A 27,088-nucleotide genomic window follows, 5' to 3' on the forward strand; every position below is an offset into this window, starting at 1 on the left:
TGAGATTCTAGCGAGAAAAAGGATAAAGAAAATTGCATAGAATAAGGGGTTGCCAACTGCTCCAACCAAAGGAAGAGGTCGATGGTGAGATGGTCTTTTTGTTATTCGCAAGAAAGGAAGAGAAGGAGTAGCGATGCTAGGATTTGAAGTCAATTTGTGATAAAATCTTTGATTTATGGGATTCATTTAAATGAGACTATTTGATCCATGCCCCGTAATCACTCTTCACTATGGGTTCTTAGTTTGTAAGTTGTTGAACCACGCTTTACATCCTTGCCGCATCACCTGGTGAAGAGCTTCCTAGCAGACTACCTTCACCAACTGAAAATTCAATCATGTGGATACTAGTAGAGGTCTAACACTTGAGAGCCTCAACAACATTGAATTCGCCCGCATATAAAATCTAAAGGCTGGAACTCTAAATTAATACAAGTCATACATGTGTTCTCAATTTATTATGCTTGAATATGGATTCTTAATTTATTTTTCATAAATATAAGTATGTCGATTAACCACAATCACATAGATTAATTAATATAATTAACGGAATCCAATGTTTCACTAACCATCACGTTAATATGATTATTTATACTTACAACACCTGCCACGCTTCCACACACCTATACTAAAGTAGTCCACTACCCAACATATCTACCTTCATGATTACCTCGAAGGTGATAGATTCCTTCTTGTGCGTTCATGTATCTCCATATTAATGCATATGATCCCAAAACTTCACATTATAATGCTTCAGTATCGTTTAAGAACTTCGAGGTGAAACCAAAGATCATATTCATTAACATGAGATGACAAGTGATGCCTCAGATCGAAGAACTAGTTGCATTCACAACTCAAAAGTTTGATATGATTGACAAGTAGGTGATCTTCCATTGGTACACTTATATGTCAATGTTTAGTGAACTTGATCTCATAGATGAGCACCTTTGTGTTTATTCCATGTCACTACATGGTTAGTCTGAGACTTACTATTGAATATGACATAAACCAGCCTTAGCAGATGTTCAGCCATCCATTCGATTATCCAACGACTAGGAACATAGTTAAGGACTTAAAATCTGTAGAGTACGTATCTTAAGATTAGAACTTCTTTGCAATCCGGTCCTTACAACTTACAGTAGTCATTGGACTCACCCTAATCAATAATGAACATTTCTAATTTGTTATTAGGTCACAAACATTATTGACAAATGTCCTCACTTACCCTTACCGTTGATGGCTTGACATTTGGTTGCCACAAATAACCAGTTACGTGTTACCACATCAATTGCTTTTTGAGCTATTCAAAAGGTGCCCTAAAGTTAATCATGATTACATACATTTCACATGAGACCTTAGACTCATGAGAACTTGACCTAAATAAGTTAGATTCATGAGAGATTCATGAGATATTTCTCTTCCATACACTAGCCTAAATGTTCTTGATCATAGGATTGCCAATTGGGTATTGACAATTTGGAGAGATCAGTACGTACTATATCTTCTCTTCAAAAAGTGACCGGTCTTGAGTATTGGTGTGAAAGACAAGACACCAATGATTGTGTTGCGGGGTTAAGTGATCTCATTTTTTCATCAGGTTGAGTTAAAGACTAAAAGTCTTGACCAACCGATCCGACAAAAGTGACCGATCCAACATAATAACTCAAAAGATAAAGAAGTATCGTTAATTTCTTCATGTTCATTCCAATTTCGAAGTATTGTACAGGATACCCGAGCAGGTTGAAAAGAAAGACCAAACAATTACGTCTCTTGCAATTAATGAATTAAAGAGGGTTGTGGTGGTGTTATTTACAAGGGCAACCCTGAGATTTCAAGATCCTTATGCAAAAATTAAAATGGGTCTTTTTCACATACAAGGCCTGTTTGTTTGGTTTTTTGTTTTTTGTTTTTTTTTTTTTTTTTTCTAAAACATATGTTTTCTTCATGGTATATTTGTGAGTACGAAACCTAGTATGAAAGTCAATTTTTAACACAATATCATCTATTAAACAATAAGTATAGATTTTTTTTTTTAAATGGTACATGTCAAAGAAATTTAATTTTTTAATAAAAAATAAAGTATATAAAAAGATACAATATTCTTTAAAACAGAAAATAACTTAGATATTTTCAAATTTGTACTTAATTAAGTATGCTGGAAAAAAAATTATATATATATATATTATATTCAATCAAAAGTTAGGGGCTCCTTGGATATTGGGGCACTGTGTAGCTGCTCCACTGATTATCTACTAATTGTCATTGGTTATCTACTAACCATTGTGGTGGTGTTACCCTCATAATTCAAATCACCGAAACATAATTCAAATCACTGATTATCTACTAACTGCCACTGGTTATCTACTAACGATTAGTGCAAGACAACTCCAATAAACTACAACCATACATGGCAAAATCCCAACCATTGAAGATAAAACGGTCAAGATTGAATAGCCAACTACAATCATAGTCTTACACTTTGAATAAACTGACCACTCACAACGTGACATGTGGAGTGGCCCTACAATGTTATGGGAGTTCATTGTTGCTCACCTTCCTCAAATGGTGGTAATCACCACTCTATTTATAACCGTTAAATGAGTTTGAATTTCGAAATTCGTGGTAAGCACCATAATTTATAGTGGTGAGTAAGATTTTTCAATGCAACTGGAACACGAGGTGGTACACACATATAGTGAGATATGTGTGTTAAAAAAATTAATAACTTAAAGGCTAAATAGCTAAAATGGTTCCTAAGATTTGCATATCACATCACTTTGGTCCCCTGAAATTGAAAATCAATAGAAATGGTCCCTAACATTGTCCACCATCCATCATTTTGGTCATTCCGTTAAAAACTCCGAGCTCTTGGCTGGAAGTTTGGACAATTTTCAAACCTTTGTAACTCAATCGTTTCTTAACCAAATTCAACTCATAATACATCAAAATGAAGATAGGAAAGTGTAGAACAAGATTATACCAATTTGAAAGCCCTATGATTGCCAAAGATGGCCAGAATATAGCTTCAAAGTTGATTGGTCCAGGGGAAAATTGGAAAACTCGCTAGAAACTGGGTAAACTTTAAACGTTCATAACTTCTTCAATACTCAACGAAATTGAGTGATTTAAAAATGAAAATCATACTTCTCGACAAGACAAAGAGAATGGTACCTTTCTAGATGGCTAATTCATTGTGGTTTGGCTGGAAAACGGCTCGAAAGTGGCTAATTATTTTTCAAGTTCGCCACTTTCGAGCTGTTTTTCGGCCAAACTACAGTGAATTAGCAGTAAAAAAAAAAAGTACCATTCTCTTTGTCTCATCAAGAAGTATTATTTTCGTTTTTGAATCACTCGATTTCGTTGAGTTTTCAAGAAGTTAAGAACGTTTAAAGTTTACCCAGTTTCTGGAGAGTTTCCCAATTTTCCTGTGGACTAGTCAACTTTGAGGCTATTTTCCGACTATCTCTGACAACCATTGGGCTTTTAAATAGGTATAATCATATTCTACACTTTCCTATCTTCATTTTGATATATTATGGGTCGAATTTAGTTAAGAAACGATTGAGTTACAAAGATTTGAAAATTGCCCAAACTTCCAGCCACCGGGACACTTAACAGAGTTTTTAACAGAATGACCAAAATGATGGATGGTGGACAATCTTAGGGACCAAAGTGATGTGTTATGCAAATTTTAAGGACCATTTTGGTTATTTAGCCTAACTTAAAAAATAAAATTTTCCGCCACTTAGTACTACGGTGACACGCCCCGACCCCGATATTCCCCGAATACCAAGATAGGCACGTGCTGGCCGACACCCGAGGGTGACGAAAACCATTTATTGAGTGCAAATGCTGAAAACAAGGGGTAAATAAGGCTTATAAATATAAAAGAATAAATAATATGCAAATAAGGACCGTGTTCAGAGCACACCTCTAATCTAGAACACTAGAAGAAAATAATATAAAATTGAATGAAACCAAGGAATGGGTCCTACACCAAGAGGACTCGAAGATGCCGATGCGGAAGTGCCTGGACGTCGGGATTGTATGCCTCGATTCTAAGTCCTGAAGGGGGCGCAAAACAAACATGAGTGGACCAAGTTGATATATATATAATAAAACAGTTATCAACATACTAACCCCCAGGTTTTATGAAAACACATATATAATGATAAACTTAGGTTTTCCGAACCTAGCATGTCGTGCAATATCTCAAATCATAATTCGCATAAATAATAAACACTAGTGAATGTCCGATATAACACTTCAGGCCCCATGCCGGCTCCCCGTCTCTGAGCAGACAGTCAGAGGAAAATGCACTTCAGGCCCCTTGCCGGCTCCCTGTCTCTGAACAGACAGTCAGAAGGAAACACACTCCAGGCCCTATACCAACATCAAACCGTCGCCCGGGACGGACCGGATTTATCCCTACGTCCCGTAGCGGAAAGGACCACTAGGTAAGTACAAAACCAGTGAACATACATATATTGAAAATCAACTTCATAGTATAAAGTCATCCATCATCTATACTATAAAGAAGTGTTCTAAACATGTTCTAAATATCATATCGTCATCCATCAGATATTCTATAAGAACATGGGTTATAGGAAAAATAGTAATAATTCAAACTAGCCTCAGTAAACATGTTATCTCGTAAAACGTTCATAAAACATAATCATCAAATCATGCTTTTCATGTATGCATTTATACTATCAAAACATGCATTTTTAGAAGGGGTCCACTCACAGTACTTTGCCGTCGAAAAGCCACGCCATCTAGCGAAGAAGGAAACGCCACAGATAATCGTCCCTAAGCACATAAATGGTACATTTAGTCAAACTCTACTCAAATGAATGAAATTGAGAAAACGGACATCGAAAACGGGTTCAGGACGACGAAATTCGCCTAGGAGGGGTCCTGCACGAAAACCCAAAAAGTCAACGGTTAAAGTTGACCGTTGACTAGTCAAAGTCAAAAGTCAACGCTGACCGTTGACTCAATCAACTGTCCACGGGTCAAATTCAACGGGTCAGGGTCACGCGTCAACGGGTCAGGGTCACGGGTTTGGGCTTTAGGGTTTGGGTTAGGGTAAATGGGTTTAGGTTTTAGGTGGGCTGGGTTTGGGTTAGAAAGGAAATGGGTTTAGGTTTTAGGTGGGTTGGGTTTGGGCTTTAACCTCACGGCCCAATGCCCCAATTAAAAAGGTTTTGGGCTTGGCAGGAAAGGCCCAAAGGCCTTTGGGTTTTTAAAGTAAACAAAAATAAAAATAAAAACAGAAAGGGTTAGGGTTTTGGGCCAAATACCAAAACAGGCCTAAGGCCCGTGGGGGAAGGAAACGGCCTGAAGGCCTGGGTGGTTTCTTGGGCTGGGTTTCACACCGGAGAAGAAGGCCGAAATTCGGCCGGAATTTAGACAAACTTCAAACGTCCATAACCTTGTTAATACTCGACGAAATCAAGTGATTCAAAAATGAAAATCGTAGCTTTCGAAGAGACGAAGAGAATGGTACCTCACACGACGTCTAACTCGCCGTGGTTTGGCTGGAAAACACCTCGAAAGTCACTGAGGTCGCCGGAAACTGGGTAAGATTCAAATGAGTATAACTTCTTCCATACTCAGTGAAATTGGGTGAAACAAAAAGGAAAGTTGTAGTACTCAGCGAGACGAAGAGATTGCTACCTTGCACGCCGGCCAACTCGCCGTGGTTTGGCCGAAAATTGCCTCGAAAGGGGCGGTGCTCGCCGGAAAACTGTGAAATGTCTCCGAGGTGGTTTCTTCATGGTTTGACGTCCAAAACACTACCACGGGGTTAGAAAAGAGCTATAGGTGTGGGCATGGGTGTGTGTGTGTGTGTGTGTGTGGGTGTGTTCTGCTCGGAGAAATAGCACCGAGAGGGGGAATGGAGAAAGAGAGATGAAGAAAGAGAGAAGAGAGACTTTTAGAAGAAATAAAAGAAAGGGAAAGGGAGAGGGAACCGGGGACAAAACAGGGGGTGGGCCCCTTGGGCTCACCAATTAAGGCTCAAAAACAATTTAAAAAAAGAAAGTATCTCCAAACTTAGTGAAAATACAAAAATATCCATTTTCTTACGTAAATCCCGGGACGGGTTGTTACATACGGTTTAATGGTATTCCTCTTCACTTAGTAAGAGATCTTATGTTCGATTCTTGTCAACTGCGAGTTTGAACCACATAATTGCTAACCTATTGTGAGGCTAAATCCACCCGTGTTCATGTCACAATTAAAAATTTACGAAAACTGATGAAAATGGTTTGAAATTTTTTATTTTAACGATAAAGACAAAATAAAGAGTAAAGTAAATAATAATAAAATTAATTTTTTAATATAAAAATATAATTTTTCTTTAAAATAAACAGCATCAAAAATTTTTCGTTAAAATTCTAAAAAAAATTTCTCCACGTTCTTAAGGCCATCTTCATTCATCATCTCTCTACGTTTCTATTTGATAGAAACTCGTACGGACGGATATTCCGTTGGAACAAAAAACCTGTTTTATTTGTTTGTTATTTTTTTTAATTATTAAAATTTGGACTTAAATTTTATTTTTCTTATTTTATTTTCCCCGAAGAAAAATAAAATAAGAAACGTTTCGGATCTGAGAGGGGTGCGATGGATTTTATACGACAATGATGAAATCAGCAGCAAATATTCTTCTGTGGCTCTGAAAATTCGATTCTCTTTCGGTTTCCTTGTTGTTGTGTTGCCTTTTCGATTTAATTAATGTTTCAAATCTGACGCCATGAGGAAGAAGCTCGATACCCGTTTCCCTGCCGTAAGTCCCCTCTTCTTCTCTTTCTCTTTCCGCTCCTTCTAGGGTTTATGCTATTCTCAGATCGAGTTTTAATTTGTTTGGTTGACAGGAAAATTAGGAAAAGGAGGGAAATTTTAGATTATTGGAGTTTCCTTGTGCTAATCGTGTGATTAATTAGCGAGATTAATGAATTTATGTTTCGGTGATTTGAATTGTTTGGTTAAAAGTTTCAATTTTTTTTTGGGATTTTTGAGATATTCGATCTGGGTCGGGTTTTTCTAGGCCGTATTTTCCTTTTGTTTGCTGTGATTGTGGTTTTAGGTAGAATTGGGTTATGGGTTTGTTGTTTTTGGCTATCTGATTTAGTCTTGGGATTTGTTTCGTATCGATGATTTCATCTAGGGTTTGTGGATAGGTACTTAAATCATGGGGGTTTTGTTTCTGGGGATAACATGCTTCTTTGGTCTTGTGGTGATGTGTTTTTGCTGATTGGTCAAGATTAGGTGATGACTTTTGAGGCCCCTTAGGGCTAAATCTGATCTTGTTTTATTAAATATTCTTTTTCAATGAGTGTTTAGATTTGGGATTGGATTAATTTTGAAGATTGTAAAACAACTAGAGAGTTTTGTATCGTGGGTTGAAAGAAAACGGAAGTTTACACTTCCTTAATTACTTTGTGATCCATATACTATGCATGGTTTCATGAATACCTCTGTAAGGCGCTGGTTTGGGCGACCAACAGTCGTGAAACTTATGTTTGTAACTTTCTTAAAGAAAAAAAGAAAGAAGGAATGGAAAAAACGTTTTTTTTATTTTTTATGCAGATTTAGTTATGCATTGGTAATTTCATGATTGAAAATTTGGATGATCGACATATAATTTGGTACTTTATGAAGTGCTGCTGCCTGTTGTTTCAGTATTTAATTGTTCTCTTATGTGGACCTCTCCATAAAATTGTAATCGCATGTATTTGCATGTGGAAGTTGTGGGTGAAGACTGAAATGTGAAAGAACAGAGTCCTCTTTTATACTTTTTGTATAGCTCCTTTGTATACACTTAAGAAAAAGAGATTGTGTCAAGAATCATGGTCTACGCCTCGTTGTTGTTTGCCATTGTTGTTTGTCAATCCGTGACTTTTCTTTCACTAACAAATCTTCTGCTTGCTGGTTATCGGGTTTTCATGTAGCAAATATTATTTAAATTTCCCCCAGTTTCTTTTGTGTTTTGTGTTTGTGTGCCAAGTGTGGGAGTATGTTATATAGGATATCTTTGATGGCACTTGTCATTTACCTCAGAGTGTCCATGTATGAAATGCACTAATTTCGGGAGAACCCCTCATCTTTTAATGAAGCATGTTGATGACTATTTTTTTTTGTTAAACAAGTACTAAGTAGGATATTTACCTTGTGCTTCCTATTTGAAGAATGACAAATGAAGTTTAGTTTATTAACTGTAGTTTAGCTCTGAATTAATGCATGTCCCCTATTCTCATACACAATTTTAATTTGGCAGGCCCGGATTAAAAAGATTATGCAAGCTGATGAGGATGTTGGGAAGATAGCATTAGCGGTGCCTGTTTTAGTGTGTCAGTACTTCTAACTTTCGGGACTAATAAATTACCAGTCACCAGGTTATTTTATTCATTATTTGGTTGCTTATACTTCTCATCTTGCATGTTATGCAGCAAAAGCGTTGGAGCTATTTTTGCAAGACCTTTGTGACCGTACCTATGAGATAACCCTCCAAAGAGGAGCTAAAACCATGAACTCACTGCATCTGTAAGTCAAGGATTGAACAACGTTTATCTGTTTACTTAATTATTTTTAAGGTATCAATAACAGAATGAGTTCATAGTAAAGAAAGTACAACAGTAGGGAATGATTACTCCAACTGTACAGGAAAAAATTCTATTGGCATGCTTAATACAACGTATACACTGTGCAAAAGGACAACAGTATCCAGAAACTGCAGTTTCCCAATTTTGCTAAATTAGAGAGAGATGCCCTATATTTAAACTCTTGAGCACCTTATTACCACAATGAATTTTAGAAGCACACTAAACTGACCTCCTCCCCAACTTCATGTATTCTAAATATAGGTTACATAACTTTCTTCTAAGCACATAAGTTCTCAATGAGCAGAGGATCCTAAATATAGGTTACATAACTTTCTTCTAAGCACATAAGTTCTCAATGAGCAGAGAAACACGAAAGACTGAGAATTACCCAGATTAACCTTTTGTAGTGCAGCAGAATGATAGAGGAATATTAGAACAAGGTTATGTACAAAAATTATGTTTCCTGCTTTGGATATCAGAACAAGTGTTAATTTGTAGACAAATATCAAAGCAATTATTTGTACTTTGCATGGTATTCTATCTTTCCAAATCATTTTGGATGGTTCATCAGTCAACCCCGTTAGAACAAGAGTTTGCAGGAATATTCTGTAATTCTAGAATAGTCAATTCACCCATCTTTTATGGTATTTTCTAACGAAATAAGAAAAGAAGAGAGCTCATCTATCTCAAGATCATTTAAATTTCTTCGGATCTAGCCTAATTAATGGAATTAGCAATTGATACATTTTGAATGGATGACAAGCTCAGAAGACATGGATATAAATGAAATTATGAGAGAATGAATTGGATCCACTTGCAGTATCCTTCCAACGACTTTGTGTTCAACCTCTAACCTCTAAATTAGATTCCTATCCATTAGCATTGACACATATTAGGTTGGATGGTAACATGCTATAATTCTATGCTGATCGAGTGAGCTGTAATTCCTAGATACAATCATTTTGTTCAGGATAAGTACAACATTATTAGAGAAATGCACATCAATAGTAATATGCAATTAGTATACCAAACTTGATTGCGGCTCCCATACTGAAGAATGATCTAATTAGCTAAGGGAAGAAAAGCTTATATTTTCTAGTACCTGAAATAATTAATTTAAGCTTGTGCCGTTCGAATACCAAATATTTTTATTATCTAGTTGCAATATTCTCTCAAATCTGTTTACTGATGTATCTTTTAAAGAACTTTTTGCACCGGGAGTTGAATAGAAAATACCATGTGGTCCCATTTATGTGAGCCAGATCTAATTTCTCTACCTTGTTTGCAGAAAGCATTGTGTACAGAACTATAATGTGTTTGATTTTCTGAGGGACATTGTCAGCAGAGTTCCGGACTATGGTCATGGTCACTCTGATGCTGCTGCTGATGACCGAACCATTTCAAAAAGAAGGTATATCAGATGGTCTATTCTTGTTATTTTGCATTATCATTAATCTACAAGAGAGTCAGTTGAGTCTACTTGCTGACGTATTTTTTTGCAGAAAACCACCAGGTGATGAATGCAATGACAGTGATGAAGAATTGAAGAGGAGCAAGATGGTAACTCTAATGGCACCCTGCAATTAATCATTATCTTCTTGTTCTTAATGTAAAACCAACTTCCTTTTACCAAAAAAAAAAAAAAAAAAACGTAAAACCAACTTCCATGCTCAATATGCCAAATCCGTTTATTGAGCTCTTTGTGATGTTATGTGTTTTTCATTCTAATTTTTCACAAGGGCTTTTAACCGGAGCGATGCCTCTTTTGGTTTCTTTAGGATGTCCAGGTTGAGCATGTAAATATTCTTTGAATTTATATATACAAGTTTGTTTTAGAGGTTCTGAGTTGGTTTTATTTGTACTTGGGCTGAATGCAATATGCAAAGAGTTCTCTGATGTCAAAAACTTCGTTTAACTTTTTACTTTCTCTCTGCAGCTTGAGATAAACCATGGCAGCAGCAGTGGCAGAGGAAGAGGCCGGGGTCGGGGACGAGGCCGTGGACGTGGTCGGACAGCTGAAAGAGAGATTTCACACCATGAGACTGAATCTGAACCCTGCACATCTCTTCAGCAGACCATTAAACCTAATCCAAACCCTGGAATGGTGGTGGATGATGTTTCCGAGTCGAAGGATGTATTGAAGGAAAATGTCACTGTCCCTGATGAAACTGATCCTGCAGTTCGAAATTTTGATCTGAATACTGATGTAAATGATAGCGAGGACACAAAAGCTGCAGCAACAGCAGCGCAAGCTGCAGCAACGGCATCCCAAGCAGCCCCAGCGGCATCCCAAGCAGCCCCAGCGGCATCCCAATCAGCCCCAGTGGCATCCCAAGTTGCCCCAACGGCAGCCCAAGCCTCATCAGCTGGACCTATTGCCGAGCCTAAACATGAAGAATATCCTGGGTGGTCTCCTGCTGATGTGAATAGAATGGCCATTGATCCTCTTCAACTTGCAAATCTGAGCAGAAGGCTAGACGAGGATGAAGAAGATTACGACGAAGAGGGCTGAATTCCACTTGATGGCTTATTGTCCCAAAGTAGGGTAGCGGGAACAAGATCAGTGGAAAGCTCGTGAAGGAAAATTAAATAAAAGTAATACAAAAGCTGGAATAGTGACCTAATTGGAGATGAAATGGCCAGTGCACTTGTCCCAACGGAGAGTCGGAATTTCTTATCCTGTCCAATGTTAGTGTCGTAGCATTTGTTAACATCCATTTCCAGAGGTAGCTTTTCCGTGACGATGACAGAGAGGATAGCCTCTGCAGTATGACTCTTAGCAGTGTATGATGAATCTGGCACCCTTGAATAGCGGTGGATTGCCCTATGAGTGGTTTGCCTTTTAATTTACTATGTTTCTCATAGATTTCTAGGACATTTAGTAGGTTACTCGTCGTTCTGTTAGGCTTTTCAATTAATCTTCTGACCCGTGAACTGGATTTTGCTTCCCTTGCTCTCTTACTCTTTTCGCTCCTAAAGAAGTTCCGCAATGAAACGGGATGCGTATGCGTTGCTAATGGTTTGTACCATCGCAATGATGGTAAGGAATCGGCAGCGATGGTAAGCCAGCCTATTTGATTCTTCCTTAACCCTAACCCACATGAAGTGCCTTTTGGAAATAACAAAATAGCACAAGAAAAAGATGGTCCTAATTAAGAACAGGGAGAAGCATAATGTGTTGACAAAACAAGCACGGAAATAATTATTGAAAATTATTACGGAGCTATAGGATATAATCCTGATTACAGCTACACACAAACTTCTTTTTATACAAGCGAATGAATCTACTGTAAATTAACGCTGGAAGATTCAAACTTGGATGTATAAGGGGGAGCATAAACATCTAGCCAACTTGATTATGCCAAACGTCACACAAATAACTGGTGCTACATTATCCCATCAGCATTCTGAATTAAACTTTGTGACTCTTGGATGTCATCTTTTGATGGTCCTGATGACCACGTTGTTTCTGAATCATCTTCATCATCCACCACTGGTTTCTCTTGTGGGTATAGGAAAGGCTTTGGAGGCATTTCAAGACACTCAATTTCTCCTTCGAGCATCTCTACTACTTTGTTCATCGAAGCAGGACGGTCACTAGGCTTGAATTGGATGCACCATAGAGCAACAATAAGCATCTTCTTTGTTATCTCATTTTCTTCTTCAGTCGCATCTTCAATTTCTATGTCGTTTCCTTCGCTGAATTGGTCATAAACCCATGAAGGAAAGTAAATTTGGCTCGAATGTGCTGCATCTGCGTTCAAATTCTTTCTATTGCCTGCAATTTCCATCAGTAACATTCCGAAACTATAGATGTCTGCTTTGTTAGACACACCTCCAATATTTTTGTAGAACAACTCAGGAGCTATGTATCCGATAGTTCCTCTTGCTGCGGTCAATGTTAAGCTGCTATCATCTAATGGACAGAGTCTAGCTAGCCCAAAATCAGAGACCTTTGGAACGTAATTGTCGTCGAGAAGAATGTTGTGAGGCTTGATATCAAAATGCAAAATCTGCATGTCACACCCTTGATGTAGATAACTGATTCCATGAGCCACACCAAGTGAAATTTCAAAAGCTCTCTTGCAACTCAAGGAGACAGGTCCTTCTTTTGAAAATATGTGTCTATCAAGAGATCCATTTGACATGAACTCGTATACAAGAGCACGCTTTGACCCCTCAACACAATAGCCAATTAGTTGTACCACGTTTACATGATGAATCCTTCCAATGGTACCAACTTCATTGATAAAATCTTGTCCATTGGCCTTGGACTTACCCAACATCTTAATCCCCACAAAGCGGCCGCTACGAAGCTTTCCTTTGTAGACAGAGCCGTAACCTCCTTCGCCCAGTTTGTCCTTGAATCCTCTGGTCATTTTCTTGATGTCGGAGTAGGAGTACCTTATTGGCATAAGGTTATTGTGACTTTGTAAGAATTCTTCAATTAGGACATACATTGATAAGTGCCGCTTTTTCCATTTATAGATTAAAAGCACAATCACTAATGGAACACCGAGTACAGTTCTTGTTGGAAGGACAACTATTGCTGTAACGGAAACAAATCAAATGAGAATGAAGATAAACCTTTGGAAGCAGCCTTGAACCATCACAAATTTGAAATTCGTTCTGTATATAGAAATAAAGACTTGAAATACTTACAAATGAAGATAAGCCAACGGATAATACCTGCAAGAAACAAATTTAAGTAAGCAGAGAGATAATTTGGAAGGGTAAACCGTAAGTAAGAAGTGAAAATACTAAGATTTCTCACTTGATAGGATGCCACGAACGATCCGATTTGTGATACCTGCATCATTCAAGAAAACAAAAGTATCGATCAAGTGAAGAACATTGACATGAAAAAAAAACTTTAGCAAACAGGACAAGGAGACTGATTTTTCCAAATATAAGAAAATACGTACTGTTATAACTACAATCAACTTTTTTTGTCCGTAAGTAAGAAGTGAAAATACTAAGATTTCTCACTTGGTAGGATGCCATCAACGATCAGATTTGTGATACCTGCATCATTCAAGAAAACAAAAGTATCGATCAAGTGAAGAATATTGACATGAAAAAAAAACTTTAGCAAACAGGACAAGGAGACTGATTTTTCCAAATATAAGAAAATACGTACTGTTATAACTGCAATCAACTTTTTTTGTGTCGTAGTCGATGTAGCAAGTACTCAACCCATGATATCTACTTTTGCTCTGCAACCATGAAAGTTCAAACCCATAGACTAGCTCTTTGTGGATGTCTATGTAGGAGATGTTTATGTTTTTTTCCTTTGCACCAGGCCATGATGTCGCAACTGTAAGATCTATTCGGCACAAATCCCTCATATCTGAGGCATTTAAATGATCAATCTTAACAAAAACATGCCCACTTGAGCTACTCATAGGACTACTGCAAGGAGCAGTATCCAGATAGAGAGGAGAATTCACTTGGGTTTCACAGGTCATGAAAATTATAGGCTTCGATAATTCTACACAATCTGTTTGATCATAGAATAAAAAGTTCATCCATCCTGGTTTACCTGTGATTTGACAAATGCTATATGGATGATCTCCACCAATTCGGTTATCCAATTTATATTCTGCCAATGAATGAAGAGGCATTGAAGAGCAGTCATCCTCACGAAGATTGGCATCCACAACTCGGATTGTGTAGTTATCATAATTGATTGCTTGGACATAGTACTTTCCTGAATACAAGTACAATACCGTTCGATTGTTCTCGCAAGACAGGTCATACCTTTGGTCACCACAATTGTCCGGGTCATGTTTCAGTCGGAAAGGTTTGCTTATGTTGGGATGTTTCCACAGGAAGAAGGTGGACAGTGATGACGATCATCCTTAGCACTGCAAACAACACAGAAAAAACCAACAACTAGAAATACTACGAATAAACTAGCTGTAAGGGGTAGCACTCCTTTTGCAGCCATGGTAAGAGAGGAAACCGGACGTTTCAAACGATAATATCTTCCTCAGTTTGTGGTTAGGAGCAGATGATTGTGAACTTCATTAACCACTACGGTGGAAGTAAGGAAAAGTAGAAGAAAGCTCCCACATCGTTTGTTGCAACCGGATGTTTATAGAGAAAGTTGAGATTCCACCATAAAATTAATTGACAATATAAGGAGTAGTCCAATTACTTATGTTTACAAGTGTAAGGCCCTCCATTGTGTGGTAATAAGTGGTACGTAACATTTCCTAGATTAAGGTTTTGGATTGAGGTGCTTTAAAAAGAACAGCTTATTAAAAAACCTGGAACATTAAATGTGTTTGGTAAAATAAAAAAAATATTAAAAAAAAAAAAAAACTGTTGTCAATGAAAGTAGAAAAACATAAAAAAAAATAGCAGAAGCAGGATCTACTATGCTTCTAAAAAAAGTGTTTTTTTTTTCTTTTCAAAGCATAGTAATCAATGTTTATTTAATGAACTTTTCAAATAACAAGTATAACCCCCCACATGTTACAAAATTACAATCATTATTATTGTCTTTGACATTATTATCACATTTAATACTATATCCTTTTTAGTCATTAACATATTCAAAACAATTTATATAAAAGTTTACTAAACGCTCATACACTGTTTTTTTTTTTTTTTTTTTTTTTTTTTTTTACTAAAATCACTTTTACAAAAATAACGTTTACTAAACACTTAACAACTTTATTTTACAGTTTTTTATTCTCACAGCATAGCAGAACATTTTTCTTTAAAAAACACAGCAATACCAAACTAGCTATTAGAGTTGTATAGCTAAATATATTTCCTCGGGAGAAGAATAGTATAACAAAGTAATCACGAATTGTAACTATGCATGCATGGCAATTGATGTACGTAGAACTAGAAATTCATATTCGAAGAAGGCTCACAATTAATTATAAAGATAATAGGAAACTTCGTTCTAACTTCTAATAAAGATGACTTTTAGACTAAAGTTATGAGTAAGTTCAAAATCTAATTTTAGTCATTTGATACGTTAATCACCTCATTTATTACTTATATTTTGATATTTTAATTATTTCTCTTTTTCTTCCTAATTTTAGTATATTTTGTTGTAAATAATTAGATAAACTAATTAAGATGAAGTTTAGAAAAATGTCTTATACAAGATTAAAAATTGATTTTAGTCCCTAGACTCTATTTAATGCTAGTGTGTGTGTGTGTGTGTGTGTGTGTATATATATTTAATGTTTTTATTTATTTATAATTTTATGGTGTTCATAAATAAATTTTAAGATTATATTATAAATTTTAATTCTCATTATGGTAAGTATCTTATATAAGAAAATATTTTCGTACAGATTTTTCAGTACACTTATATTTTTGTATATTGTCTTATGTGCCACTAATTCATTGTAATATATTTAGGTACGAACATTTTGGTACACTAGTTTAGTATAATATGTTTAGGTATAATATATTTAGGAACAAACATTTCAGTATACTAGTTTAGTATCATATATTTAGGTACGGAATTTTTGGTACACTCATATTTTTGCATATTTTCTTATGTGCGACTAATTCATTACAATGTATTTAGGTACTACAATATATTTAGGTACAAACATTTCGGTACACTAATTGTGACATCCCACATCGCCCAAGGGTGTGATCCTTATATGTATATTTCATCCTTACCTAGCACGAGGCCTTTTGGGAGCTCACTGGCTTCGGGTTCCGTAGGAACTCCGAAGTTAAACGAGTAGCGCACGAGAGCACTCCCAGGATGGGTGACCCATCGGGAAGTTCTCGTGTGAGTTCCCAAAAACAAAACCGTGAGGGCGTGGTCGGGGCCCAAAGCGGACAATATCGTGCTACGGTGGTGGAGCGGGCCCGGGAAGTGGTTCGCCCCGGGCCGGGATGTGACAAATTGGTATCAGAGCCTAACCCTGGCTGCGTGTGTGCCGACGAGGACATCGGGCCCCTAAGGGGGGTGGATTGTGACATCCCACATCTCCCAAGGGTGTGATCCTTAAATGTATATTCTCATCCCTACTTAGCACGAGGCCTTTTGGGAGCTCACTGGCTTCGGGTTCCGTCGGAACTCCGAAGTTAAGCGAGAAGGGGGCTAGAGCAATCCCATGATGGGTGACCCACTGGGAAGTTGCTCGTGAGTTCCCAAAAACAAAACCGTGAGGGAATGGTAAGCCCAAAGCGGACAATATTGTGCTACGGTAGTGGAGTCGGGCCCGGGAAGTGTTCCGCCCCGGGCCGGGATGTGACACTAATTTAGTAAAATATATTATGATATGGACATTTAGGTACACTAATTACAAGAAGTTAAAATAAAATTAATGAATTAAAATGTGTATAATAATAAATTTAAAATTTAATGTAATGACATTAAATAAGATATCTATTAAATATTAAAACAAAAATATAATATGAATTTGAATTAAGTACACATTAAAGGACTAAAATCAATATCCAATCTAACACCAGATTTTTATTAAATTTTAATCTTCTTCTGGATTAAAGTTCAAAACCCCCCTAATTTTTGTTATAAAACATATTTTGATATACTTTGTTCTTCATTAAGGTACATTAAATTTAATATAATACATTTCAGTGCACACATTTTGGTACATACATTTATATACAAACATTTTGGTACATTATTTCGATATAATACATTTCAGTACTAAAATTTCGACGCATACATTTTGGTACACACAGTTAGGTACATTAATTCAAGATAATACATTTTGGTGCATACATTTAAGTACATATGTTTCGGTACATATATTTTGCTACTAACATTTATGTACATTAATTCAATATAATACATTTTTGTACAAACATTTAGGTACATTATTGAGTCTTTCAAGTTTAAAGAATGTTAAATAAAATTAATAAATTAAAAAAACTTTTTTTGGTCAAAAAATAAATCAAAATGAATATATTAATAAATTAAATATTTAATAGGAAACATTGAATAAAATACACGTTAATTAATGTAAATTAAAGACACATCAATGACCTATAATCAATATGTAATATACCACTAAATTTTTATTAAATTTCAATTTTTCCAAGAATTAAAGTTAAGAAACTCCATAAAAATCCTGTTGTAAAGGGTAGTAGTACTAAAGTGATTTGATAAGTCGACATGCACCGTCGCCTACTCCTAGTCTTCCGTTGTGGGCAAAGGGACTAAAAAGGAAAAAAAAATTCCTAAAAAATTATTGTGAAAGTCGTTCTGCCAAGCAATACAAGGGATGTTCATATCCCTGTGGCACCCACTGCTGCTTCCAAACAATTTCTGTGAAAGTTTGTTACAATATATAGTCAAAAGAAAAACAAAAAGATGGTAATGAAATGGTGTGGAGATCATCATTCACATCTTTATAATTTTTAAAGAATATTTCTTTTCTTTTGTTTTATCATTCACACCTTACACGTGCTTGATGCACAAAATAAGCAGGATTAGGAAGTTAACCTAACTAAAAGGTGTTTCAAATCCACCCATTCAAAGTCAGTTTGATAACGATTTTATTTTCAGTTTATTTTTTTTTCTTATTAGAAATAAACTAGGTGGAAGAATGGAATGATGCGTGAATCACGAATGTGAATGCAGTGTGGCGGGAGGGACGAGAGAGATGCTTATGGAATGACATCATTGCATGTGCATTTTATTGCTTTTGATTTTCATGTTGTGCATCATTGCATTTGCATTTTTTCGACATTCTTCCCACCTGCAATTTGATTCCATTATCGATCCCTCATTGCTTCCCTGCCTTTCTTCTTTATTTTTAACCATAAAAAATGAGAATTAAAAATTTAAAACAAGAAAATTATCAGATGGCTCTTAAGTTATTCATCGACTTGTTTCTACTTTATTATAAATGGGGAATTACTGCACAAAAACTGGCCTACAGGCATGAAAGGGAAAACGTGGCCATTGCTGGCAAAGGGAACATATTTTTGTTGCAATTAGCAATAGGAACGGTACAGTTACAAATAGTTGTTCCATTGATCGCCAAATATCCCGCGGAAATATAACGCGTGATAGCCTTTCAATGAGGATTTGGATCCTCTCCTGAGCTAATGGAGAGGATCCTCCTCATCAATTATCCTGGGTCGTTGGATTTTTATCTGACGGCTACAATCATTATAACTTTAAAGGGATCCCCCTGTTTGTAACCGTTGGATAAAAATCCAACGGACCAGGATGATTGATGAGGAGGATCCTCTCCATTAGCTCAGGAGAGGATCCAAGTCCTTTCAATGAAAAGGCTAACGGGCCCCACTCTGGAACGTCACATATGTTTTTAAATTACCCTTAAACAATAACACACCACACCTCTACACACGAAACGACAACCCCCATGTTTTGTCCAACGTCAACGTAGAATCAACCTGTTCGGGCAGGAAATCTCGCTGGGAGGGTCCCTGGCTCGAGCACACAGCTCTCCGAAGAGTTGGCACTTTGGTTGATTGTTGGGCTCCGACTTGCCGAGATGTTGCAAGAGGAGGACAAAATTAGTTCTGAAAGGTGCTTTTGTGGGGCCATAGGTGTAAGCCTGGAGGCTCAAAATCAAAACTAACTAAGTGCTTAGGCGTGTCGCTGCCATCTTAGTATGACAGATGTAGAACAAATGTGTTTAAGCCGATTACTTGCGCCCCCAAGTTATTCTGACTTCTTGTTATCAAAGGATTGTTGTGGATGTGTTAAGTCTACATTAAGTTCTTTTCTATGCCTTGAGATCAAGGACCTTTGGTTGGTTATCTTGTATGCTTATAGGGTGAAGATCCAGATTTGACCAAGTCATCAGTTTAATTGACATTTAGTCTTCTTATGACAGTAAAACCACTAAGTAAAACAGATCTGAGAACTGATGAAACTTTGGTTAATCAAAGGATTGGAAATGACTTGAATATATACTGGGGAATACATCATAACACTAGATCAATTAACTTCAAGACAAAACAAAGAGAATCGGGCAAGATTTCACCTTGTCGGGCAAGGTTTAATCGTCTTGCGATCTCTTCTCTTTGTGGTTACAGGGGATTGAGTACAAAAGCAGGATGAATGGCGAACAAGTTTACACAAGAGAATAGATACTACAACATTTAGAAAAAGGTAGCAGAGCTTTTACACTAGACAAAAAATGTCTTTCTAAGGGGAGTCTAAGGCTAAAAAGGTACAGAATCTGGACAAAGCACAACTTTCTGGGTATTTGCTTAACGGAGAGGCAAATTGTATGTTTATTTGTTTGATTGGTTGAGTCTCTTTATCTCTAGGCCCTCTTCCTCCTTTTATAGGCGAATTAACCCGACTGTACTGTTTCTACTCTTGCCCGAAAGTAACTGAAGGGTAGTGAGTCATCAACATTTTTACATGTTCTACCATTCAGAAAGTGCTTTTACGCCGAGAGTAGGTGGGTTTCCATCAGTTGTCAATTCTCTTGTAAGCACCTAGCCTTTGCTTTAAATGGGGAGCCGTCATATTGTCTCGAGATGGGTATCTGAGCTTAACTTTGGGCCTCGGGCAAAATCTCCTTTATTGAGTTCTTTTTTTCTTCCTTCTCTTATTCTTTAACTCTCTCGATTGTTCCGGGAATCGGACCACCACCTTCTTGCCGGACATCCTCGTCGCAGTCATCTCTTGTCGAGCTTTCTCATCGTGGTTTTGAGCAGCCGCTTCATGCAGTGGCGGCAGATGCTATAGCACTAGTCCCTAAGGCCGAGTCCAAATTGTGTCCCAAACTAGAAGAACAGCTCCCACCACCCGTGGCTGCGCTGCTCAAAATTGAACACGAAGAGGCCTGCAACTGCCTATCTCCACCGCCAACTCTCCATATCTGATTACTTCACCTTACATTAGCTTCACATCGATTAAATCCAATGAATACCCAAATCGAAAAAAAATTGAATTGCTAAAGAAATAAAATTGCAGAAGAAAAATGAAACAGCGAAAGTACTTTTGGAGGTCCATAGAGATGACGTCGAGTTTTGAACTGGCAGAGACACCACCCAATACTTGCTCGCCATTCAAATTCAATCCACCATAATAGAAAACCCCAAAATCAGTTACCCTAAGCCCTAAAACAACACAATTGACCCTAATTCCCAAATCAAAAACCCTAATCCAACCGAATCCCCAAATTTTGATCCTAGGCCTTGAGATCGTCCTCGGAGATCTTCTCGTCGGGCTTGGTGGTGTCTACATGTCGTTGTTGGCACAATCGTCCTTGATCATATGCTTGATGGTCTGCGACTCCAGCGCCACTGCCTCCTCAACCTCGAATGACTCACCATTTGAGCTCTTGAGGGTGATCTTCTTCGACGACGATGACATGGTTGGTGACGGTGATAACGATGGTTTCAACGATGACGCCGCTTTAAAAACCCGAAAGGGTTAGAGAGAGAGATTTGGTTTCTGGTTGTAGTGACTGGTGAGACTTGAGAGGGGTGACTGGTGAGATTGGGTTGTTGCTCTAGTCCTCGCAGTGCCACCAATCGTCGATTGGGTTGCCCACAAGGCATTAGCTTTGGAGAGAGACTGTGGGAGACAAAATCGAGTTCAAGGACTCGAGTGACAAAGTCGAGGTCCAGGACGAGGAAACCTAAAACTAACAGTGAGAGATGATCTCTTCAAACTTGTCCGTCCATTTCAACTACAAACAGGCCGGTCCGGGTATCCACGGTTCCTATACTTTGGGAACCGACCCAAACCAAAAATTACAAAGGCCAGGCCCGCCCCGCCCCGCCCCGACCCGCGGTTCCTGTACCCGTTTGTCCACCCCTTCATGGAATGACATACAAAAATGAAAACCAAAAGTTAAATAAACTTGCTTAAACCTGTTTTCATTTTTTTGCTTTTGGTTTTCATGTCGTGCATCACCCCATGTGCATTTTTTTTTGGCATCTTCCCACCTGCCTTGCTTTAAAAAGGTTAATTTAAAAGTCTAAAAGCAAGAACACTACCTAGTACCTGCAATTTGATCAATTTCCATTTGGAAACGCGTGAAAAGTGGGGAGGACTGGCTCAATTTTATGGTTGTGGGTAGGGGTGGGTTCAAAAAACCGAAAACCGAAAAAAACCGAAAACCAAACCGAACCGAGGCCGAAAAAAACCGAACCGAAAAAAAAACCGTACCGAAACTACAAAACCGAACCGAACCGAATTTGGTTGGTTCGGTTTCGGTTTTTGAGGCTCGGAAACCGAACCGAACCGAACCGATATATATATATATATATATATATAATTTTTTTGAATATTTATAAATTGTTTAGTCATACAATCATAACAAAACAGAACCTATTGCCAAGTTGGTTTCAATGAAACTTTACAAGCTGAAGGCATGGGTTCGAACCCTCATGCCTCCAGGATTTGTGAGGTTATTTTTAATTTTTTAATGTTTTTAACAAAACCCTTAAGCCTTAACAAATAACAAAACCCTGCCCTGACTCCCTGTAACTAAAGCCGCCGTTGTAACCCTAACCCTTAAGCCTCTTCTCTCTCGTTCCCTACTTCCCTTCCGGCCTTCCCTGCCTTCAGTTCTTCTTCTTCAGTCTCGCGCAGCCTGAGGCCCTGAGCCAGTGAGCCTCATCTCTCTCTCGCTCTGTCTCTCTCAATCTCTCAATCTCTCACACGGTCACACGACTCACACCTTGCCCTCGCCGCGAGCGCCAGTCTTTGATCTCGCCGTCAGCTTGTTCTTGCCGTGGCTATCATTAGGCCTCCAGGACATCATGCGGAACAAAACAAAGCTATGGGATTTTGTCTGTACAACAAAGGTATGACCTGCCTTGTAGTTATTCAGAAATTAGAACTTCACTTTTGAGCCTTGCAGTTTCCTTTTATTTTATTTTCTTATGAAACGTGGAATACTTGCAGTTTCCTTTTTTTTTAGCTGGGACAGGCCATTTCTGTTCTGGGTTTAATCTGAAATTTTCTCATTTTTTTTTCTCTGAGCCCATTTTTTCCCTCACAAATTAGCTTCACATTTCCACACTTTCCCAATGAGTCTCTGATCCCACTTTCCTGCATTGGTTCTATAAACCTGGGCTCAATCCTCCCCAACCCACTTCCCTGTAAAGATGAAGTCTTCAACTCGGCTGGACTCGGCTCTGTTCCAACTCACCCCAACTCGGACCAGGTAATCCTTTTCTTCAAATCAAATGAGTCTTGAATGTTTTTTTATTTTTTATTTTTACAATAAAGGCTGGATTTGGCTTTTTTATGCAATTGGTATAGTATTGGGTTATATGAAGTTATGAGCAATGTCTAAGTTAGAATTTTATTATTTTTTGGATGGTTATTCTTGTTGTTTTAGAATTGGATCTTTTGGTGTTTTATTGGATATTTATGTTATGTGTCTGTTTTGTTATGTCATTGCATGTGTAAAAGTGTTTGATTATTTGGTACTCAATCTTTTCTGAGTTGCTTTGTTATTGTTCAGTTTGCATACCTTGATGAATTATAGTGTCTTAAATTCATTTGGAGCTACATTTAGTGGAAATGTGCAGATTTATTGATCGAGAAGCCGTATTTGTACTCGAATCTAAACAAGGAAAGATTTTGATGAAAATGCACTATTTGTTAGTTGTTGTCTGCTTTGTTTCTTGTTTATTATACGTAAATGTGATTGTGAAAGTTTCGAAGATGCCATACTGTTCATCATTTTGATATTTTCTGCTCCTAAACCTTCGTCTTGATAGGTGCGATCTGGTTATATCCGCAAATGGAATGACGGAGAAAATAGCTTCTGGTTTGTTGAATCCGTTTCTGTCCCACTTGAAGACTGCGCAAGAACAAATGGCCAAGGGTGGTTATTCAATTATTCTTGAGCCTATGTTTAACATAACAAAGTTGAAGTTAGATTCCATCATGTAGTGTTTTGTTAAGATGTGCTGCTTGGGATTCCTTTGTTCTTTTCTTGAATTTAAGTTTCCTAACCCTCCTCCTTATTTTTCATTCCGCCTGGCCTCTTAATATGAATGTGAACTTTCATATTTCCTTTTTTTTTTTTTAATAATTTTGGAGGGAGAAAAAAAAAAAAAAAAAAAAAACCGAAAAAAACCGAAACCGAACCGAGAAAAACCGAAACGAAAAAAAACCGAACCGAAAAAAAATTGAACCAAACCGAACCGAACCGAAATTTCGGTTCGGTTTCGGTTTTGAGAAAAAACCGAACCGATTAGAACCGAACCCAGCCCTAGTTGTGGGTCTCTTTCCCCAAATTTATGTCTCCATTCTAAATTTTTTGACATCTTTCTCAACTTAATTTTTAGTTTGACAGTGTTAAGATTTAATTAAAATAAAGTAAAAACGGAAAATAAAGGAAAAAAAGTTAACAGGTACCCGCATTGGCTTGTAGGATACTGCAGAAGTGAAAGTGATGTAGGATATTGCACAAGTGAAAGTGAAGTATTTTGATTGGACAGAAAGCAACTCAATTATCTACCAGTCAGTCTTAACTTGTTGAGTAGCCTGCAAATGGAAGAAGAACTATCCTGGGGAAATACAGGAAACCTTTTCCAAAGATGACAATCTCTTTCTTCATCCTGTTGTTCACGGTAGGTCTCATGATTAACCTTGGAGCATGCCAAAATAAGTGCACAGAATCACGCTGCGGAGACGATGGTCCGCCTATCCGATTCCCATTTCGACTCAGAGAGAAACAGCCAAGCCACTGTGGCTATCCTGGATTTGATTTATCCTGCGATCGAAGCAACAACACGGTGCTTGAGCTGCCAGTTTCCGTTAAGTTCTTCGTCATTAGTATCAACTACAAATCTCAGGTGATTCAAGTATCTGATCCAGATCATTGTGCTCCAAGACATCTTCCGAAACTTAATTTATCTTCCTCTGCTTTCATATTCCAAAGGCCGGACCTATATGACTATACCTTATTTAGTTGTTCACCAGCAAAAAGAGATCTATATTATGATTCAATCCCTTGCCTTAGTGGGACTAGCCATCATATATATCCTATACCTTCACATAGTTTCGTTGACAGTCTTCCCCTTACATCTTGTACCAAGTTGTACAACTTTCCATTCAGTGTCCCATATGATATATTCGAACCAAATTATTTTCTTCGTTTGGAATGGTCCAAACCAACATGTAACAGATGTGAAAGGAGAGGTAAAGGATGTAGACTGAAGGCCAACAATCGCACCAACTCCGAAACTGAGTGCTTCAATGTAAGCAAGCAAAACGGTATGGCCTTTCATCCGCATCATGTTTTTACTTAGCTTCTTCACATTTTTGAAGCATTAATCATGCAGTAGTTAGTCAGGCATCACCTCTTTGCTCCCGATGCTGAAGTTCCATAGATAAAAAATGTTCCTTTCGCAATCAAGAACTTGAGAATGTTCTGTAAACAAATATGCAATGATTTAATGATTTGGTACACATGAAGAACTAATGGAATCGAATTCTTTCTACAGGAACCGCGAAAAAACTAGTTGTTACAGGTTCGTTCTATATGCATTCACCATGAAAGAATTTTTTTTTTTTTTCCATTTTCAATTTGGAAGTTAAGTGTAGAGGTTCTTAATTGAACTTAAAATATGCAGGTGCAGTCCTTGGTTCATTTTCACTTGTGCTGATACTTGTCGGACTCCATCGTGTATATACTTTTGACCGAAAAGAAAAGGAGCGGCAAACCATGATCGAAGAATTTTTGGAAAACTACAGAGCTCTCAGGCCTACAAGGTACTCATATGCAGATATCAAGCGGATTACAAATAAATTTAGAGACAAGTTGGGACAGGGAACATTTGGAACAGTGTTCAAAGGAAAGCTTTCGAGTGAGATCTTTGTTGCTGTAAAGATGCTCAACAATTCCAAAGGAAATGGAGAAGAGTTTATCAATGAAGTGGGAACATTAGGTCGGATCCACCATATTAACGTGGTTCGCTTGGTTGGATATTGCGCTGATGGATTTAGGCGAGCCTTAGTTTATGAATTTGCACCAAACAGTTCACTGCAAAATTTCATTTCGTCAGCAGACAGCAAGAACCATTTCCTTGGTTGGGAGAAGCTGCAACATATTACACTCAGCATAGCCAAAGGAATTGAGTATCTTCACCACGGATGTGACCAACGAATCCTTCATTTCGATATCAAACCTCACAATGTTCTATTAGATGACAACTTCAACCCAAAAATCTCTGATTTCGGTCTTGCCAAGTTGTGCTCCAAGGACCAAAGTGCAGTTTCCATGACAACTGCTAGGGGTACCATGGGATACATTGCACCGGAAGTGTTCTCAAGGAACTTTGGTACCGTGTCTTACAAGTCAGATGTTTATAGTTTTGGAATGTTGTTACTTGAAATGGTTGCAGGCAGGAAAAATGTTCAAGTCACAGTGGAGAATACAGGGCAAGTTTATTTCCCCGAATGGATCTATAATCTTCTAGAACAAGGGGATGACATACGCATCCACGTTGAGGAAGAGAATGATGCTAAAATTGCCACGAAACTTGCCATTGTGGGGCTATGGTGCATCCAGTGGTATCCAGTAGACCGTCCTTCGATGAAAGCTGTCGTTCAAATGTTGGAAGGAGAAGACAATGTAAAATTGCCTCCTAATCCTTTCTCCTCTGCCGCTTCAGCAAGAAACGATATCACTATGCTTGCAAAACGCCATCGCCAAGAGTTACCAGTCATCTCCGAATTAGAATGACTGGAAATGATTGATTATAATTGCTATTGTGCTGCAGCTTGTAATTCATATTAAATAAATTAGAGTTCTGAGAATAAATTGATAAGAACATAAACTCAAATTTGGAGGTTAAACATATTCAAAAAAGCAGTATTGTGAGTGTAATACATAATTAAACAAGAAAAAAGGTCATTTCATCTTGTTTTCTTCTGTTCTATCTCCTAGTTATGGCTGCATTCGGTTTTCTCTTACTTATACGTTGCATTCATAGCCCGATTGCTTATATTGCGTACGAATTCATCCTAGTTTACATTCGTTTTTGTATCTGTAAAACGAAAAAACTGTTCTGTAAAACTTTACCAAACAAGCCCTAATGCGTGCATGGATTACAGTTTATGCGAGTAAAACTAGACATTCATATTGGCCAAGCGATTACGAAGAAGGTTCACAATTATTGATCATGATCCTGTTGTAAAGTAGAGCACTTAACTCGCAACCACGATAAAGAATGGAGTATTCGACATCCACAGAAATAGCTTGCCTCGGTCCAATACGTTTACGTTAACTTGTGGTGAGGAGCAGATGATTGTGAACTTCATTGTCTACAGTGGAAGTAAGGAAAAGTAGAAGGAAATTAGCTCCCCATACCTTTCATATAATTTTGTGGGTTGAGTTTATTTGTCTAACTTGTAGAACACGATTTGGAAGTCTTTTGGATGCGGACAGAATTGAGGGCCATTGAACCTCCTCTTCAACTTTTAAACCTGTACTACAATTTTTGGCATAATGGACTAGTTTGCTGTCGTCTGTTGTTTCGTAGAAGAGCAGATGATTGTCAATCAC

General features: G+C 37.7%; 3 protein-coding genes and 1 long non-coding RNA gene across 4 annotated transcripts; 2 read left to right on the plus strand and 2 right to left on the minus strand.

Annotated features, from left to right (window-relative positions):
• The first annotated feature begins 6,463 nt into the window (after window positions 1-6,463).
• LOC137747566 (uncharacterized) lies at window positions 6,464-11,555 on the plus strand. Its single transcript, XM_068487697.1, has 6 exons — window positions 6,464-6,790; window positions 8,282-8,354; window positions 8,454-8,547; window positions 9,895-10,017; window positions 10,109-10,166; window positions 10,543-11,555. Exons 1-6 carry the CDS (start codon window positions 6,758-6,760, stop codon window positions 11,116-11,118), a joined length of 957 nt encoding a protein of 318 aa, XP_068343798.1. The 5' UTR covers window positions 6,464-6,757; the 3' UTR covers window positions 11,119-11,555.
• Window positions 11,556-11,688: 133 nt separating this feature from the next.
• On the minus strand, window positions 11,689-13,225 carry LOC137747565 (rust resistance kinase Lr10-like). The gene has a single exon (XM_068487696.1). The coding sequence runs from the start codon at window positions 13,064-13,066 to the stop codon at window positions 11,993-11,995; it is 1,074 nt and encodes a 357-aa protein (XP_068343797.1). The 5' UTR covers window positions 13,067-13,225; the 3' UTR covers window positions 11,689-11,992.
• Window positions 13,226-13,268: 43 nt separating this feature from the next.
• Window positions 13,269-14,664, minus strand: LOC137747568 (uncharacterized). Its single transcript, XR_011069978.1, has 3 exons — window positions 13,747-14,664; window positions 13,596-13,631; window positions 13,269-13,295 (listed from the first exon to the last, which is right to left on the minus strand). It is a non-coding gene; the product is annotated as an uncharacterized lncRNA (long non-coding RNA).
• A 9,414-nt stretch (window positions 14,665-24,078) lies between these two features.
• On the plus strand, window positions 24,079-26,445 carry LOC137748147 (rust resistance kinase Lr10-like). Its single transcript, XM_068488241.1, has 3 exons — window positions 24,079-24,795; window positions 25,026-25,052; window positions 25,155-26,445. Exons 1-3 carry the CDS (start codon window positions 24,117-24,119, stop codon window positions 26,264-26,266), a joined length of 1,818 nt encoding a protein of 605 aa, XP_068344342.1. The 5' UTR covers window positions 24,079-24,116; the 3' UTR covers window positions 26,267-26,445.
• Window positions 26,446-27,088: the final 643 nt, after the last annotated feature.

Source organism: Pyrus communis, chromosome 10 (assembly GCF_963583255.1).
Source record: "Pyrus communis chromosome 10, drPyrComm1.1, whole genome shotgun sequence".
Lineage (NCBI taxonomy): Eukaryota > Viridiplantae > Streptophyta > Magnoliopsida > Rosales > Rosaceae > Pyrus > Pyrus communis.